This window comes from Strongylocentrotus purpuratus, unplaced genomic scaffold, assembly GCF_000002235.5.
Source record: "Strongylocentrotus purpuratus isolate Spur 01 unplaced genomic scaffold, Spur_5.0 spur5_scaffold_18, whole genome shotgun sequence".
Classification (NCBI taxonomy): domain Eukaryota; kingdom Metazoa; phylum Echinodermata; class Echinoidea; order Camarodonta; family Strongylocentrotidae; genus Strongylocentrotus; species Strongylocentrotus purpuratus.
Genome location: NW_022145603.1, coordinates 11,203,143 through 11,220,164, shown reverse-complemented (window position 1 = coordinate 11,220,164; position 17,022 = coordinate 11,203,143). Strand labels below are relative to the sequence as shown.

Below are 17,022 nucleotides of genomic sequence, written 5' to 3'. Positions count from 1 at the left end.
GACAAGCTCCCAGACTAGAAGGTCCATGAACCATTATCGAATGGAAAAGGCTGCATGCACAAACATCTGCGCCACTAGTGTCCAAATCACCGCCATTCCCTATAAATATACGGCACCATCTCATATAGAAATGAGCACTTTCACATTTGAAATCTTCGCCACGAAGCTGGTATAAAAGTCGGCCCCATCTCATATGAAGTTAATGCCATTTTCCAAATTGACGCCATGTGTTGAAACTTAGGCCATCCTCTATACAAAAAATCGGCAACACTTTAATACAAATTTGTGCCATATCTTACATAAAATCTGTGACGCTAGTCTCCCATAACAGTTGGTGCCATTTCAATAAAATTGACACAAGGTGATGAAACCAAGGCGATCCTCCATACCAAAATAATCGGCACCGTCTTACATAAAATCTGCGCCGTTAGCCTCCCATAAAATATGGTGCCATTTCACCGAAAATCGGCGCCTTTTCGCATGAATTTGGCGTCTTCGCTTTTAATTGGCCTATATCTACACGTGGACAAACGTTAGTACATAGTACGTATATATATCTTAGCGCTCAATCAGCAAATCAGTATTCTGAAAGGTCACTTAAGTGGCCTTTTCAAGTTAGCACGAGGTGCTTTGTGCGTATGCTTTCAAGTACGGTTATGGAGTGCGCGAAGTAGTTAAATGCGGAGTTAAAAGAAGTTTGCTATTCTGAAAACTGCATTAGCAGTCAATTAATTTCAAAAAGATAAAAGATCTTTTAGGCCCTTCGCATTTAAAGGACACTACGCTCTTTTCATGTATTTTCATGTTAAGTAGATGATGTTCAATCGAAAGGATGACACGTTTGATTAAATTAGAATTTCCTTATTCATTTCATTACGGCAGAGCGGTGTCAATTATACTTTTAAAACATTTGGTGGGTGTTTCAAGTGAAGCAAATTCAAATTATCACACGGCCCTCTGAAACCAAGTCTCACGATCTATGGTTAACTTCACAACTTTCCCATGTCGAAGTTGGCGAGCGTATTCATCCCTTGCTTTGCTACAGCGCATATGATTGGTAGAAACGGACTAAAAAGAAGGAGTGGGCATTTTTTAATTCAAATGTAGAGTACCGCTCACGACTGAAAGGAAAAGCTAAGTGAGATTTCAGAATGCCGATTGGATGTATATTACCACCTGCTTAACCTCAAGCATTAAACGAAAGTTAAATAAGCTTTCAGAATACCGCCCCTGGTAGATTTTTGAATTCTTGAAATTCTGCTCAAACCAAATATAATAACACGTTAGGGATGCAGAATAAGTATTACACGATACAAAGAACGTATTAACAAATAAAAAGAATATATACATTTTTACAAACATGGTGGCTTACGCAACACCTACAAGTTCGCGTTATGATATTTAGCCCACATAGTTGATAGGAAAAAAAGTTATCATGCTGCGAATGTTACACAGAATACACCTAATCCACGTACTTGTCTACAAGTCCTCCTGCGTCTATCTGGATGAGGATTGCATTTAAATCCTTTCTGGTCCGAGTTGATGCAGCTTTCCATTTTTGAAGGAGGTGTATGTACTGTTCAGTTATCTCTTTAGACTTCTCTTTGATACCTTCAGCGGTGCTGTAATCGATGCGAAGAGCAACGTAAAGAGGGCTCCACTGATTAGGTGGTAGAAGCCTTGCTAGTTTCAGGATATTCTTATCTGTCACTTTCTGTTCATCTGATGGACTGAAATTTAAGAATTATAATTGTATTATGCTGAGACAAAAAGGTTACTGATTCTTTTTAGTTCACTCCCCAGGGAAGAAATACATCTTAACTCTTCGAAACTGTATTATTAAAATATTTACATAAGTAGATTACGAAGTGAACTTGCAACAGAACGAGAAAGGAAACGTGCTTTTAATAAACAGTGAAGTCGCGGCGCGGGCCGAAATTGGCCATAGTTTTTGGTATGGTGTTTTCAAGTGTCCCTCTTGGAATCATTTTCGAGATTTCTTCTTGAGTATCTGAAAGCCTTGGGATTGATCAAAAGAAATTCTTGCTGAAAACACATGCACTTCGGACAAATATGTTGTTCAAACCTTTCTGTTATTTCTTGTAATATTTCAAGTAAAAGGGGCATTTGAAGAGCAAACAGTTTCATGCATGATTTCTACCATGATATTCATCAAACCGACATACACAGATTGAGAACGCTCACAAAGTGCTTTTTATTTTCATGGGCCCTGTCTAACAAACAGGTGAGATTGATTTTGGTCAATCGCAAGTCCTCTAATTAATCGCACGTTTGCAGTCTCCTATCTCTTATGTACATAGTTGCGATTGATATCAACCGCAAATAAGTTGTGATTGATATCAACTCTTTGTAAAACAGGGCCCAGAGCTCAGCCTGCTCTTTGAAATAATATATTATAGATTGGCTACATACCCTGATAGCGTTGACACCCCTGCTGATTGTGATGTGGTATCCATGTCACAGAATTCTGCTTCTGCTGCTGTTCTTGTTGCCACGTTTGCTGTTGCTACCATCATTCAAAATAAGAAAACGATATGTGAGTTTGTGAATTAATAAAGGTCAGGTCCATTCAGGTCAATGTCATGAAAATAGAGTGTAACCAGTTAAAGACTGCATGGTCTTAAAGCAATTTTAGGATACAACTTCGAAGACTATAGTATTCATAATTGCTATTCTTTAAGAGATGCTATGGGGGAGGTTTGCTTCTTTTATTTTTGGTCCTGCACTCTTCCAAATGCCTGATCTACTGTATACGTATTTGAATGACTAAATCCCGTTTAAACTGGCACTACTCCTTTAAAGACACACTCATGTTAAGATTACGTGTATACCTGTGTAGTGATATCAACTAAGAGAGTATTAACTGTAGACAAATAAATGTATCATTTTATGATTATGTTTGAAATACACTGTACCAAAATAAAATATACTCTTGTATGTATATGCGTTTATCATCATAATCGGTATTCAGTCATTCATCACGGGCTTTACGCGAAGGATAATGCGGAATTTTTCTCGTTATATGCCTATAAAGATTATTTATGCTAAAGAAAAATGTTAGTATATATTATGTTTTGGGTGTCATAATATTTAACTTTTTTTGTTAATGTTTTTCCTTTTTTTCTACATTTATATATGACCAAAATAAAGTAAGATTTATACATATCTATTATCCCTAGGATCCCATTAAAATAAGTTAATTAACGGCATTTAAAAGGTAATCCTGTCCAAATATATATTCCCTTTGATACACATTTAGATCGTCAATAGTTTCAAATTGAGGTTGAAATTCACAATTAATAGTATCCGCAAAGTTAAGAATTGCATTTGTGTTATAACGTGTGGGTAGCTTATGAAACCCTTTAATTTTGTTTAACAAACTTTTAACGGGAATCGAAAGTTATTCAAATGGAACACGTACTTTATCGACATTTGTCATTCGTAAATTTTCTCAGAAGTCAACCAAGTTCCACAAGACATTGTCATAAAACTACGGAATTAGAGGACTTTTAGACTTTCAGATCAAAGTGTTTAGCTTGTGGTCTCGCCATCATACGTACCATCATATGACAAGTTGAAATGAATCAGGGTAGGATAAGAGGGAGACTCTGTTTGATCCAAGGTAAATTCGAGAAACCTTTGGCTTGCCCCTGACTCGAGTGGCTTCACTTCAAAAGAGAATTGTTTACTTTCAACGAGGTTCATATCCCTTTTACCTAGTATCTATAATAAAAGAAGAATGAATTCAAGGAAATTAAACTTTATTTTTTCTTTAAAAAACAACTTGAAAAGCATAACCTGAAGTTTAAACATCACCACACACTTTAAATGAAACAAGAATATTTTGTAATGGTATATAAATCGCATAATCATGCCTAGGTATATAATAATTGAAAATAAGAAGGCGAGAAAGAGATAGAGAGGGGAAATGTGAGTAATTACGTTGCAATGTATTTTCTTAGTTTCATGAAATCATATATCATAAGGTTTTACTCAATAATTTTTCGTTTCAAATAAATGAAAATAGGCGAAAGGATTAGTAAATATTATAAATAAATTTGACAATAACATTTAAAAACAATATTAGAATTGTGTTTTGACCTAGAACCATTGTGATTGGAATGTACTTACTCAATAACGCTATACAAATTTCCTTTATCAGACCCATTCCCATGTTGATGGCAAATGAGAGCGGGTGTGCATAATTATGTGCATGTGTTTTAAGGGTGCGTGTGTGGTTGGCTGCTGTGCGTGTGTGTGTTCTTGGCCCACTTGACATATTTTAAAAAAATCCGATTTCAAAATGCTCTGCGTTGGCCACCAACAATATGTTTGCAAAATTTCAAGGAAAACCAAGATTGGAAAGGAAGCAAAAGAGTTCTGAAAAATGACGTGAAAGCCGATACGTGATATGATTGGATGGAAAACCTTGTTCAAATGCGATTTACTTAAAGTTTTCCGTGTAAACATATACCGTATTTGGTATCATTCGAAATGGCATGTCATTGCGGTCATGTGAACACCATTGTTATGTGTGTTCAAAGTACGGCAAGCATTAAACCGGTTGTTATATCATGCATAGTAAATTCATCATTTTTGGCGATGACTTCGCGATGTCGTCATTTTATAATTTTTGTTGCCATAACTGTGTGATGACGTCAAGTCAGCTTTCAAATGTAATAAATACAAACGTCTACCAAGTTTCATTCACGTCGGTATAAAGATCGCAATTTTTTAGCATGATGGCAATTTTTTGAAAACTGGAAATTGGGAGGGCAAGTCGGTTAGTGATAAGGCATATATTTTTTGAATTGACTGGAAAGGGCTAACTTTAAAGTATTTAAATCCATAAAATGGTATGAGTTTGGCGAGACACGATGGATTTACGGCCACAGAAAGAAATCCATTTTCAGAACTTGAGAGAGTGCTATTTTTATGGAGCATGAAATTCAGAGCAGACAAAGAAGAAGAATGCAGAACGCAGAACGCAAACAGAAACAAGACATTTACGAAAGTAGTTAACGTAATAAGAATTCAGAACGCGAACGAAGACAAGTCATTGACGAAAATCGACAGTACAATGAAATCCTTACAATCGTCCATTTTCGTAATTTATGAAATTCAATACAAGAATCTTTGTTATGTGACTCGTAATAAACTATTTCATTCACCTACTGTATTACAAATAATTATATCTCATTATTAGTCAGTATAAGAATTGCATACTCCAATTGTTGCTAGGTAGGACAAACATTAGGCTTTTGAATTAAATGTTATTACATTACAAAAATTGCCTATTTTCTGTAACTATCCATACACCCCTAGCTTTGAAATACAGAACATACCATTTCGCCAACTTTCTTTTCATTTTCCTTTGAGCCGTCGAATAACCCAATATTGATATCGCCGCACCTCCATTCTACGAACATTTGCTGGGGTGGATAGAGCATTCTGTACTTCTTCATTTTTTCGTTTGTTTTCTGTTGGAGCAAAACATAATGTATGGTAAAAATCAGCCCCTATCAATCTCTCTCTCTCTCTCTTTCTTCGTATATATATATATTTTGTTCATGCCTTCATATTCTGGAACATCCGTTGTCATGTCAGAGTTGAGAATTCTCGCACTTTTATATATATACAGTGCGTCCCAGAAAAAACGAAACCGAGAATTATCGATGTTTTATCATATCTTAATCACAATTATAATTAATAAATGACACATATTCGTAAAGCTTAGATCCTCTTCTTTCATTTGATGCAACTTATATGATGCATATTTCACGCATGAGTGATTAAGATGAATTTGAAGACAGGAAACCAAAAAGTCATTTGGCGGACGGTATCTGAATTTCAAAGAATAAATCACATTTCCAGAGAGTTGAGTTTCTGCCCTTTAATATGACAACTTAGTCAGGAAAAATGAGCTAGGAATAACAAAGTTCTGTTTGTTTAAAGTAGTGCTTGCATTTCCATAATTTTATTAAACGAATTCGTTTTCACTGGCTGCCTGCCGTAGCAACAAACGGAATTAACAAAAGACTTAACTCCGTTTCGTTGACAATCAGCCGTAGACGAAAGACTTCGTTCTCTAACTTCATTTTTTGTTTTGCCTGTTTACAAAATCTTGTAGAATATCTGGCTGCAAATGCGAAAATCTGAGGACCACCTTTTATTGCATGTTGGTAAATTTTCGAATTACTTGCTGGAATATGTGCTCCGACACACCACCCATCCCCCCCCCCCACCTAAAATTATATACAACGGCCCAAGCCGCCCAACGCCCTTATCTGTGTCTCACCTTAATGACATCAACGAGATCATCATATATGCAGAGTAGCACTAAGTGCGTTAATCCTTTCGTGACAGGTGGTTGTACATATGGCGTGCACTCGACCCTCTTTCCGACGAAGTACCGTTTGATTAAGGCCACAATCCACCAATCACTGAAATGATCTACATATAGATCCAAGTCCTTCGATCTGACGTCACAACGTGGACAACCGTTGGTGGATGCGGGAATTCTCACAAAAGTTGTTGAGTCTATAGCAACGAAATTAATAACATAAATATTATAAGGTCTAGGAACGTGAGACATAGCTTTACAGCCCAACACACAAGCAAGAACCTGAAGAAGACCTCACAAGCCGAAAGCTCGTAATAAACTTGTAAAGTACAGCTACGTCTCATGTTCCTAGACCTTTTTCTTCACGCCTATATATATATATATATATATATAATCCATCAAATTATTTAGAGACAGCATATATGTATGCATCAACTTTCACTATGGAGTAGAACAAGGGTCATCGGCCAATTAGTTTTCTTCTTCCTATTCCCACCATTCTTTTTTTTTGGGGGGGGGGGGTGGAGGGGCGAACAGGGGGCATGTGCTTCAGGATACTGAAGGTGACATGAATTTGTTACTATTTTGAATTTTAACGATAATTTTAATTATATTTAGTGTTATATTCCAATGTCCATTTTTTTTCGTTTGTTAGATAAAAGAGGCATTTGAACTGCGGTTAATGTTATATGATACTTGCTCTTGCGACAATATTGCTCCGCTTTAATATCCTTAACTTTAACCATGAAATTAACACAACACCTAACCATATCCCCAACCCTATACCTAATCTGGAACTCAATTGCTACCCTACCCATCTGCCTATAACTTTAACGAAATAAAGCGCGGAACAATTGTTGTCGCAGGAGCTTTTGTCAGGTCCCCGTGGTAATTGCCCCAGACCTTTGTTGCGGGTGTAGAAGACGATCTCTGCACGTCTTGGATTGGTGAAATGTGCATTATGGTCCAATGTGACCTTGATAGTTTCGCTGAGCTTGGCTCCAGAAGGCGAGAATCTGATGCCGCATGATATTACTACTTCATTATCTTGAAGGGTAAGTTCTTGAGGACTGTCTGTCAAAAACTCCCAGTGCACTTTCTTGCCAACTGAAAAATAAAAGATGGTGGAATGTACAAAATTTGTTAATTTTCTCATATGTAAAAGATTATTTAATCTACTTGTCATCATGACCAGCATGTTTTTTAGAGTTGTACGATGATCACCATCATCAACATTATCACAATCACCATCATCACCAAAATCATCACCATAATCAATGCCATAATCATCATTATCATCATTTTCACCACCGCCAACACCATCATCACCAACACAGTCAACATCATCACCACTATCACTACCACCATCATACCTCTGTCACACCGGCAGACCTTTCTAAAGACCGACCCCAAACCGACCTATTTTAGCCATTAGGTGTAATATCATCGATTGTTCGGTTTATCATCGGTCTGGTGTCGGTGTCATTGATGTGACTGAGGTATCAGCATCACTGTCATCATAATAACCATCGTCATCACAATTCTACTCATTACTACAATCTTCATCCTCAGACCAAACACACCCATATGCGCACACATAAACAAATGAAGGTGCGGTGAGTGCGTATTAGGTTTGTGTGCCACAATCATGAGGCAATATTGTATCATGAGTTAACATTGTTAGTCATGTATTTCATGTTTCATACTTTACTGTTTCATTGTGTACATTATTATTACCATTGTTATGTATCTGTTTGTATTTGTTTTGGTTGTAATAAACGAATAAGATTAATATAATTATGGACCAGGCAAAACAAACTTTTAGACCGGCTGTTGCAGGTTTGCTAAATGCTTGTATGCAGGTCACCTAATGTTTTGAGGGAGAATGCGTAATTTCCTTGTCTAAAGCCATTTAGTATCCAGCAAAAGTTGTCAATTACTTCTACATACAATGTACTTCAAATACGTTCGTCGTCGATCTTTACCCAGGGAATGAGCCTCCGTTATTCTTCCACTTAGCTCTCTTCTATTCCCCATTCCTTCGTGTCCACGGCTCAATTAAATAATGGGTAATTTTTGTTGACGGCTAAATCGTGTATAACCTTAACTAGGTAAAGGAGCAGAACATTATCTGCTGATGTCTCAGTTTAGGCCAAAAGCACTATTTGTCCTGTTTTCATATTTATCTTCGACCAAATTTTTAAAACGATCATACTTTCAACATATCAACGCGTTTTGACGATACAGTGCCATCCGTACGTACTTGTTTTAGAGTTCTCTATCGAAAACTGTCTCATTGAATGGCAACGCATATCATATTTGAATAAGCTGACAATTGTTTTACCTTCACTTGCCACATTACCTTGGTTCTTGGAGGACTTGTCACCTATAAGAGGTTGGTCAATGGTTGATGTAGGCTCCCGTGTCTGTCCTCCTGAGGGCCCTTGCGCTGCTTCTATTTTCCGAGGGAAATCTAGTCTTGTCAATCCACATGCTTTTTGGAAATGGGAAAAGATAATATTAAAGGTAATACAAAGTTTTGGAAAATTTTTAAAATGGCTGGATAGCGATTCTTTACAATTTTGATTTCGATGCCCCTGAGGATGTATTATAAGCACTAGTAAATTTAGCCCCTAAAACACTTCAGCTTTTGAGAAAAATTGAAGATGGCCGCGCTCATGTCATGAATATTCACTAAGCAAAAAGCCGATCACAGTACCTCATTTTCTCATGAAAATGCCTCTGTATAGAAAACGAATGGGAAAAAAGTGGGTCAGAATAAAGTGTGTCAAGTGGGTCAGAAAATAGTCGTACAGTAAATGGAAACATCCATAAATAACACAGATAGCAAAACAATTTGAAGTGAACGTTGCAAACCTGATACTTCACACTACTTCTTTAAGTTTTAGATGTTTACAATAATAGCTCCTTCTCAAGTACCTCCAACGATGTAAATTTGCGCTAAAAATATTTATAATTAATTTGCCCGATGTTAGAAAATAGGCTGTTGGAAAGCAATTTACTTTAAAGTGAACCGGTAATATTGTTGAAGCCGGTTGATGAAAACATGCCTAACTTTTTATGAAATTTTACTTATTGTATTCCTTCTACTGATCAAACCTCTAACATGCGAAAATATCCTGGAAAAATTTTCAAACCACAAAGATTTTGATTTGAAGGCGTCAATGGGAAACTCCCCCCCCCCCAAAAAAAAAAAGAATAATAATAATAACAATAATAATAATAATAATAATAAATCAATAATATTGGTCTGATTTCACTTAGAATTTCAGATTATCTATGATTGTACATCTAAACATTGAGGTCACTACCTTAGCACCATTTTCACTTATCTAAACAATGTTACCGCATCCCTTTAACATCATTCGTGGTTTGCTGCTTCGCAATGGAACATGAAATTAATTTCAATTTAAAAAGCAAACCCGTATCACTCTCGTAGTTCTTGACCTCGGCTCCTTGACTGATGAGATACTCGGTGACATCAAGAGGACCATTGGAAGCAGCACCGAGTAATGCAGTCCAACCATCATCATCTCCACTGTTGACCTCAGCTCCTTGACTGATGAGATACTTGGTGATATTAAGATGACCAAGTTTGGCAGCACTTTGAAATGCAGTCCTACCTACATTATTCCCCTTATTCAACTCAGCTCCATGGCTGACGAGATATTTGGTGACTTCAAGATGACCCTTCTGAGCAGCAACGTGTAATGCAGTCTGACCGTCATCATTTCTTTTATTCACCTCAGCTTCTTGACTGATGAGATATTTGTTGACATCAAGATGATTCTTCTGAGCAGCAACGTGTAATGCAGTCCATCCCTCATTATCTCCCCTATTCACCTCAGCTCCTTGGCTGACGAGATATTTGGTGATATCGAGGTGACCCTCCTGAGAAGCAACGTGTAATGCAGTCTGACCGTTATCATTTCTTTTATTCACCTCAGCTCCTTGACTGATGAGATATTTGTTGACATCAAGATGATTCTTCTGAGCAGCAACGTGTAATGCAGTCCATCCCTCAATATCTCCTTTATTCACCTCAGCTCCTTGACTGATGAGATATTTGGTGACATCAAGGTGACCATTGAAAGCAGCACCGAGTAATGCAGTCCTACTGTCATTATTTCCCTTGTTCACCTTAGCTCCTTGGCTAATGAGATATTTGGTGACATCAAGATGACCTTTGCTGGCAGCACTTTGAAATGCAGTCCTACCGTGATTATTTCCCGTATTTACCTCAGCTCCTTGGCTGACGAGATATTTGGTGACTTCAAGATGATCCTCCTGAGCAGCAGCGTGTAATGCAGTCCTTCCGTCATTATTTCTCTTATTCAACTCAGCTCCTTGGCTGACGAGATATTTGGTGACTTCAAGATGACCCTCCTGAGCAGCAGCGTGTAATGCAGTCCTTCCGTCATTATTTCTCTTATTCAACTCAGCTCCTTGGCTGACGAGATATTTGGTGACATCAAGTTTACCGTGCTTTGCGGCGATGTATAAAGGAGTCGAGCCTTTAGTATTGCCCTGATTCACTTTTGCCCCGTGACTGATAAAGTATCGTACTATATCAAGATGACCCTCCTGAGCAGCAAGGTGTAATGCAGTCCTACCGTGATTATTTCCCGTATTTACCTCAGCTCCTTGGCTGACGAGATATTTGGTGACATTAAGATGACCCACCTGAGCAGCATCGTGTAATGCACTCCAACCGCCATTTTCTGCCTTATTCACCTCAGCTTCTTGACTGATGAGATATTTGGTGACATCAAGATGACCATTGAAAGCAGCATCGCGTAATGCAGTCCTACCGTCATTATCTCCCTTATTCACCTCAGCTCCTTGAATGACGAGATATTTCGTGACATCAAGATGACCCTTCTGAGCAGCACTGTGTAATGCAGTCCTACCGTGATTATTTCCCGTATTTACCTCAGCTCCTTGGCTGACGAGATATTTGGTGACATTAAGATGACCATCCCGAGCAGCAGCGTTTAATGCAGTCCAACCGTCATTAGTTTCTTTATTCACCTCAGCTCCTTGACTGACGAGATATTTTGTAAGATCAAGATGACCCTCCTGAGCAGCAATTTGAAATGCAGTCCAACCGTCATTCTGTCCCTTATTCACCTCAGCTCCTTGGCTGGCGAGATATTTGGTGACATCAAGATGACCACTCTGTGCAGCATTGTGTAATGCAGTCCTACCGTCATTATTTCCCTTATTAACCTCAACTCCTTGGTTGATGAGATATTTGGTGACATCAAGATGACCCTCATGAGCAGCAGCGGATAATGCAGTCGTACCGTCATTATCTCCCTTATTCACATCAGCTCCTTGACTCATGAGATATTTTACTACATCAAGTTTACCGTACCCTGCTCCAATGTAGAAAGGAGTCCAGCCTTTAGTATTGCACTGATTCACTTTTGACCCCTGACTGATAAAGTATCGTACTATATCAAGATGACCATTCATTACAGCGCTGTATAATGCGGAGAAGCCGTCCTTGTCTTCTTTGTCCATACTAGCTTCATGGCTGAGTACACATTTCGTTGCGCTAAGACGTCCGAGTGATGCAGCAAGATGTAAGGGCGTTTGTCCATCTGGAGTCGCCTTCTCCAGATCAGCTCCATGGTTTATGAGATACTCGATGATAATCTCCCGGCCATACTTGAGCGCTATGTGTAACGGCGTGTATCCATTTAGGTTTGTTTGATTTATGTTTAAACCAAGTTTTAACAAACTTTCTACGGCTTCAAGATTACCCAGCAACACTGCTTCGTGGATCTCTTGATTCGCATCATCCATAGTTGTAAATATCTCACGGCATCACTGGATCAGTAAGTTCTCTGGTCGCAGAGGATTATGTCCTTTATTCCTTCCTTGCGATCGTCTGTTAAACTGTCATGACTTCACATCACTGTGTATCCAGAGAATACCCAGAGTTACATCAGATTCGTTTGTCATCGAAGCTCGGTCTGTTTGAACTGTGCATAGAAAAACAGAATACATGTAGATCAAAACTGCACACGACTAAACAAATTAAAAGTTAATCGTAAAGCCTGGTGATAACGATTCGTATTATAAGTGACAAACTTGCATAGAAGTGATACAAGAACTGAACTTTAGATTCATAACTCTCTGCAAAAATCAATATTCACCAAGGCACCATACCTACAAGCATTTTTTGTTTAAAACCGGGAACCTACGTTTGATACGTGCAGCCTACAATTATTTTTTTTTCATATCTCATTGATCGCTTTCATATTGCTCCGGTTGTCTCATTTTCGCTAGCACAAACGTAGCTAGAAGGCAATCGGCGGATCAGACGACACTTGATAGTGATTTTGTATCTGAGATTGTTTTGCTAAATATAAAATCCAAGAACCTTTTTCATATCTTTAAACTATCATTAATATCTGATAATTAAACAGTTAGTAAAATAAACCTACCAAACTACATAATGCAATGAAATACTTGACTGAAAGTAGGGGAGTTTGATGGGGTGCACAATTGCACCCCTCTGTAAATGATCGAATAGTCCATGTTCATAAATATTCATGTTTTTGCTTACCTCGGCAAAATGCTTGCCTATACTAAATGGAAAAATTACGGTGGGGGGGGGGGGGGGTAGGCTGACATGGACATAATGAACAAATCAGAACTGATTATGATAATTCATGCTTGTTATCCTTCGTGTGCTTGACTTTTAACCTTACAATCGAGTGGTAAATTGCGTCCAAAGTTCGACTTGTTGCACTTGTGTTATATAGGCAATGGCGAGTTGGCGACCTATTATGATCAAATTACGGTGGGTAAACTTTCAAAAGTCAATGGGACATTAAGGGTTCCAATGAAAGAGCTAGTGATAACGTACGTCGGGGTGGGTGTGCTTTTCGTTTAAACAAAAAATGAATTTGAAACGATTTTTTTTTTTCTTGGGGGGGGGGGGGGTAAAAGTCCATAGGCTAACATGTTTATAGGCTGCTGGACTTTGACGATAGGGGGAGTTGTCAAATGAGACTAAACGGAGCTATATGAGGCCTAATTAGATGATGCATTTGTGTTTAATTGTTTTTGTTGTTTATTAACTATTTCTGTATAGTTACATAACTTCTACATTCAGTGTAAGCAGGTAAGTGGTATAGCGAATTAGAGTAAACAATGAGATGGTGAATTCTCTCAGCAGCAAATCAAATTGTTCTAACAAATCAAATGTATTCATACCGATTTGGGAACTTTTCGTGTTTCAATAGTAAAGGTTCCTTTTAATAAGACTTCTCACACAGTCCCAAAATACTATGGAAATATGTTTCTTTAGTCTATATCTCATATGAATGATGACTCCTGTCCCTTTAAAACAAGCCCCGGTAACACCCCCCCCTCCCCCTCCCCCCCTCCCCTCCACCCCCCCCCCCCCCCCCCCCCCCCCTCCCTCCCTCCTGGCCTAGAATATTCCCGCGGTATGTTTACAACTCAAGAAGAAATGGATATATTTTAATCAATTTGGAGTGCACTTTTCAAGCTCTCCTTTGATAGTAATTTAATGATATATTTTACTCCGAAGATCAAGATACATTAATCTTGACCTAAGGAGACACGAACGAACGAACTCCCATTCCCCAAAAATATTACTTTTCTGTCAAAACATTTTCTTCCTTTTCGAACACACAACTGAAACAGGTCACTATCAGAATTCAAATAAGTGCAACACAGTAGATTAATCATTAATTTCTGCCGAATAAATAAATAAAAAGACTTAATCAACTAGTGTTTATACTGATCTTGTCACCCGTATTGTTTGAGAGTGAAAAGATGACGCACAGAAATCATATTAACCAGGAGCGGTTCTAGAAGACTTTTTTTATGTTTGGTGGTTGGAGGGCTTTATTTGGTTTTCGGTGGATTCGGTAATTCCTGCATTCATGCGCCCTCGAAACTTTTAAGAGGATTTAAAGTTGCTCAAGCGTGGGTATATAGTCGTTTGTGAAGTAAGCAACTTGGCGATCACTCCCGATCACTGTAACACTGAGCCAATGGGTATTACGCTCCCGTGCGTACGTCCGTGTGCTGCCCTCTATATTAGATCCTCGCTTGAGCAAACTTTCATATATTCGAGGCGCTTGAGCTAGCCCCCCCCCCCCCCCCAATGAACCGCTACTGCATACGTAGTGATGTGTATCGTATCTGAACGCATATTTGCAATGTGCTCATTGAACTTTCGTCAATTACCCTGATTACAGGCTGACTGACGCATAATATACACACTGATAACGATCTCTTAAATATAATTATGGTGACATGTTATGAACATCTTTAATATCAGCATGTTAAACAATCTGAGTACATGTAGTTAGCCTCCAGTGTGTATGCCATTATTTTTAGCATTTCAATGTTATAATGACAATTATTTGATATTACACTGAAGTGCTGCATAATCATTTTCTAAGTACAAATTAGTATAACACCCAAATCGTAGTTTCACTATACATTGCACATCCGCCCTCATATAGTTTGAAACCAGATCGTTATTTTTGGTCAAGTTGGTATCCTTTTCTTAATTCTGATGGTCTTTCATCATGTTTATAGCAGCGAAGCACTTGGATAAACCGTGAACCTTGGTTAATACATCGTCGGATTGAGAGTTTAAATTTCTGGTTCCGGATGGGGGTGCAAGATGCTGCACCCGTCTTTGGGGAGATGGGGACATTTTCTTTGGGGGAAGCAATCATTGGTTCGAGCTGAACACATGGTAGCATTACTGAAAATCATGTTATGAAGTATCATCTTCTATCTTCTATACACGTTGCCTTTCACCTTTTCCATTTCTCTCTCTCTCTCTCTCTCTCTCTCTCTCTATTTCTCTCTTTCTCTCTTTCTTTTTTTTCCATCTCTCTCTCTCTCTCTCTCTCTCTCTCTATATATATATATATATTATATAGATATATCCTTAATTGTCTCTTTCTTTGCTATCAGATGGGGCACCTGGCCCCGTAGCCACCACCTGCAGAAGAATAGCTGGACATTTTCATCATCAGTCTAAAGAAAACACCCCATTCTCATTTGAGGGGGGCGTCACGAGGTTCCCTATAATTTTACAATTATGGATATGCCACTGTTTTTTTAGATAATAATAATAATAATAGCTCGTTCTTATATAGCGCTTCTCAGGACCGGAAGCCCTCTCAAAGCGCTTTACAGATAAGTATATTATTACCCCGGTCATTGGATTCAGGCTTACCCGCACACAATGTATGCACATTCTCCACTCCCTGGGGAGCATTCCAGCCAGGCGTCATTTTTACAAGCGCACACTTGCTAATCTAACCACATTAGCTTTCGCATCCTACTGGGTACCCATTTAACACCTGGGTGGAGAGTGGCATCTCAGGGAACGTATGAAGACCAAAATATGATCATCTGACCGTAATTAAGCGCCTAAAACCCGTGAGCTTCCGGGGGTCTCCACCCCTTGGACCCCACGCCAATTACAAATAAAGTAACAAAATATGCTCATTTGACTGTAATTACATGTCTAAAACCCGTGAACTTCCGGGGGCTCTGCCCCCGGACCCAACCAATGGCCCTAAGGTGGGCCCCTGGATGCTCATCTGATGGTAATTTCGGGGGTTATTTATTGCCCAAAACCCCTGAGCTCCGTCCCCTGGACCCCACGCCAATTAGTGACCTACCAGTTATGTCACAAATAAGGTATCAAAATAAGCTCATCTGACGGTAATGAATTGTCTTAAACCCCTGAGCTTCTGGGTGCTCTGCCCCTGGACCCCACCCCAAATAGTAACCTGCCAGTTTCAAGAATAAGGTATGACAATATGCTCATCTGACCGTAATTTAATACCCATATCCCTTGAGCTTCTGGAGGCTCCGCCCCTGACCCCACGTCAATATACGCTATGCTCTACCTAATAGCCTCCCCCATCACCCACTTTGAAAAAACAGACCCAATACAGATATTACAATATAGCCTAGTATTGCCTGTTTCTTCGCAAAAATGTCTCATCAGCTTTTGTTTTGGCCACCCAGAGGGTATTTTCATAAGAATCCGAACACATGTTTGAATAGCAGGCTCCCCTCGAATTCTGACCCAATGAAGGATTCATTCTCTGTCGATTTTGGCTAACCAAAACAGTTACGATCTCAAATCATCTGCATAATCAGTTCGGAATCATGTGACGCAATGAATAAAGAGTTGCCTGTCTCTTAAAGGGCCTATCTCACTGAGCAGCGAATGCTTGCATGCGAACGTTGCGAATTTGGATTCGCCAACTTTTCTGACGAATGTTGGCGAAAATCAGCGACATTAAGTCAAAGCGAATGTCTCCGAAAGTGTTTGCGAAAGGCAGTTGGCGACTATTAGTGACTGTAAACAAATGTTAGCGACAACTTTTGCGAAGATTAGCAACTATTTGCCAATCCTTTGCCACTATTTGTGAACGTTTGAGACCTGTTGCTAACTACTAGTACTCAATGGGTCGATTTTATAAAGGAACCATATGGTAATGTGGTCGCTAGCTTTGGCGAAACACAGAGAACTGACGAAAACAAAGAGCAAAACCGTTTAACAACCGTTTGCAAAGGCTTACGACTGTTTTGCAAACGCTAACGACTGTTTT

The 17,022-nt window shown here is 38.8% G+C and overlaps 1 protein-coding gene and 1 long non-coding RNA gene across 2 annotated transcripts; both read right to left on the bottom strand.

The window, feature by feature from the left end:
• Positions 1-6,319: 6,319 nt before the first annotated feature.
• LOC115925322 lies at positions 6,320-8,852 on the bottom strand. The gene is made up of 3 exons (XR_004064619.1): positions 8,727-8,852; positions 7,268-7,471; positions 6,320-6,561 (listed from the first exon to the last, which is right to left on the bottom strand). It is a non-coding gene; the product is annotated as an uncharacterized LOC115925322 (long non-coding RNA).
• Positions 8,853-11,115: 2,263 nt separating this feature from the next.
• Positions 11,116-12,196, bottom strand: LOC115925523 (ankyrin repeat domain-containing protein 29-like). The gene is made up of 2 exons (XM_030989554.1): positions 11,593-12,196; positions 11,116-11,132 (listed from the first exon to the last, which is right to left on the bottom strand). Exons 1-2 carry the CDS (start codon positions 12,194-12,196, stop codon positions 11,116-11,118), a joined length of 621 nt encoding a protein of 206 aa, XP_030845414.1.
• Positions 12,197-17,022: the final 4,826 nt, after the last annotated feature.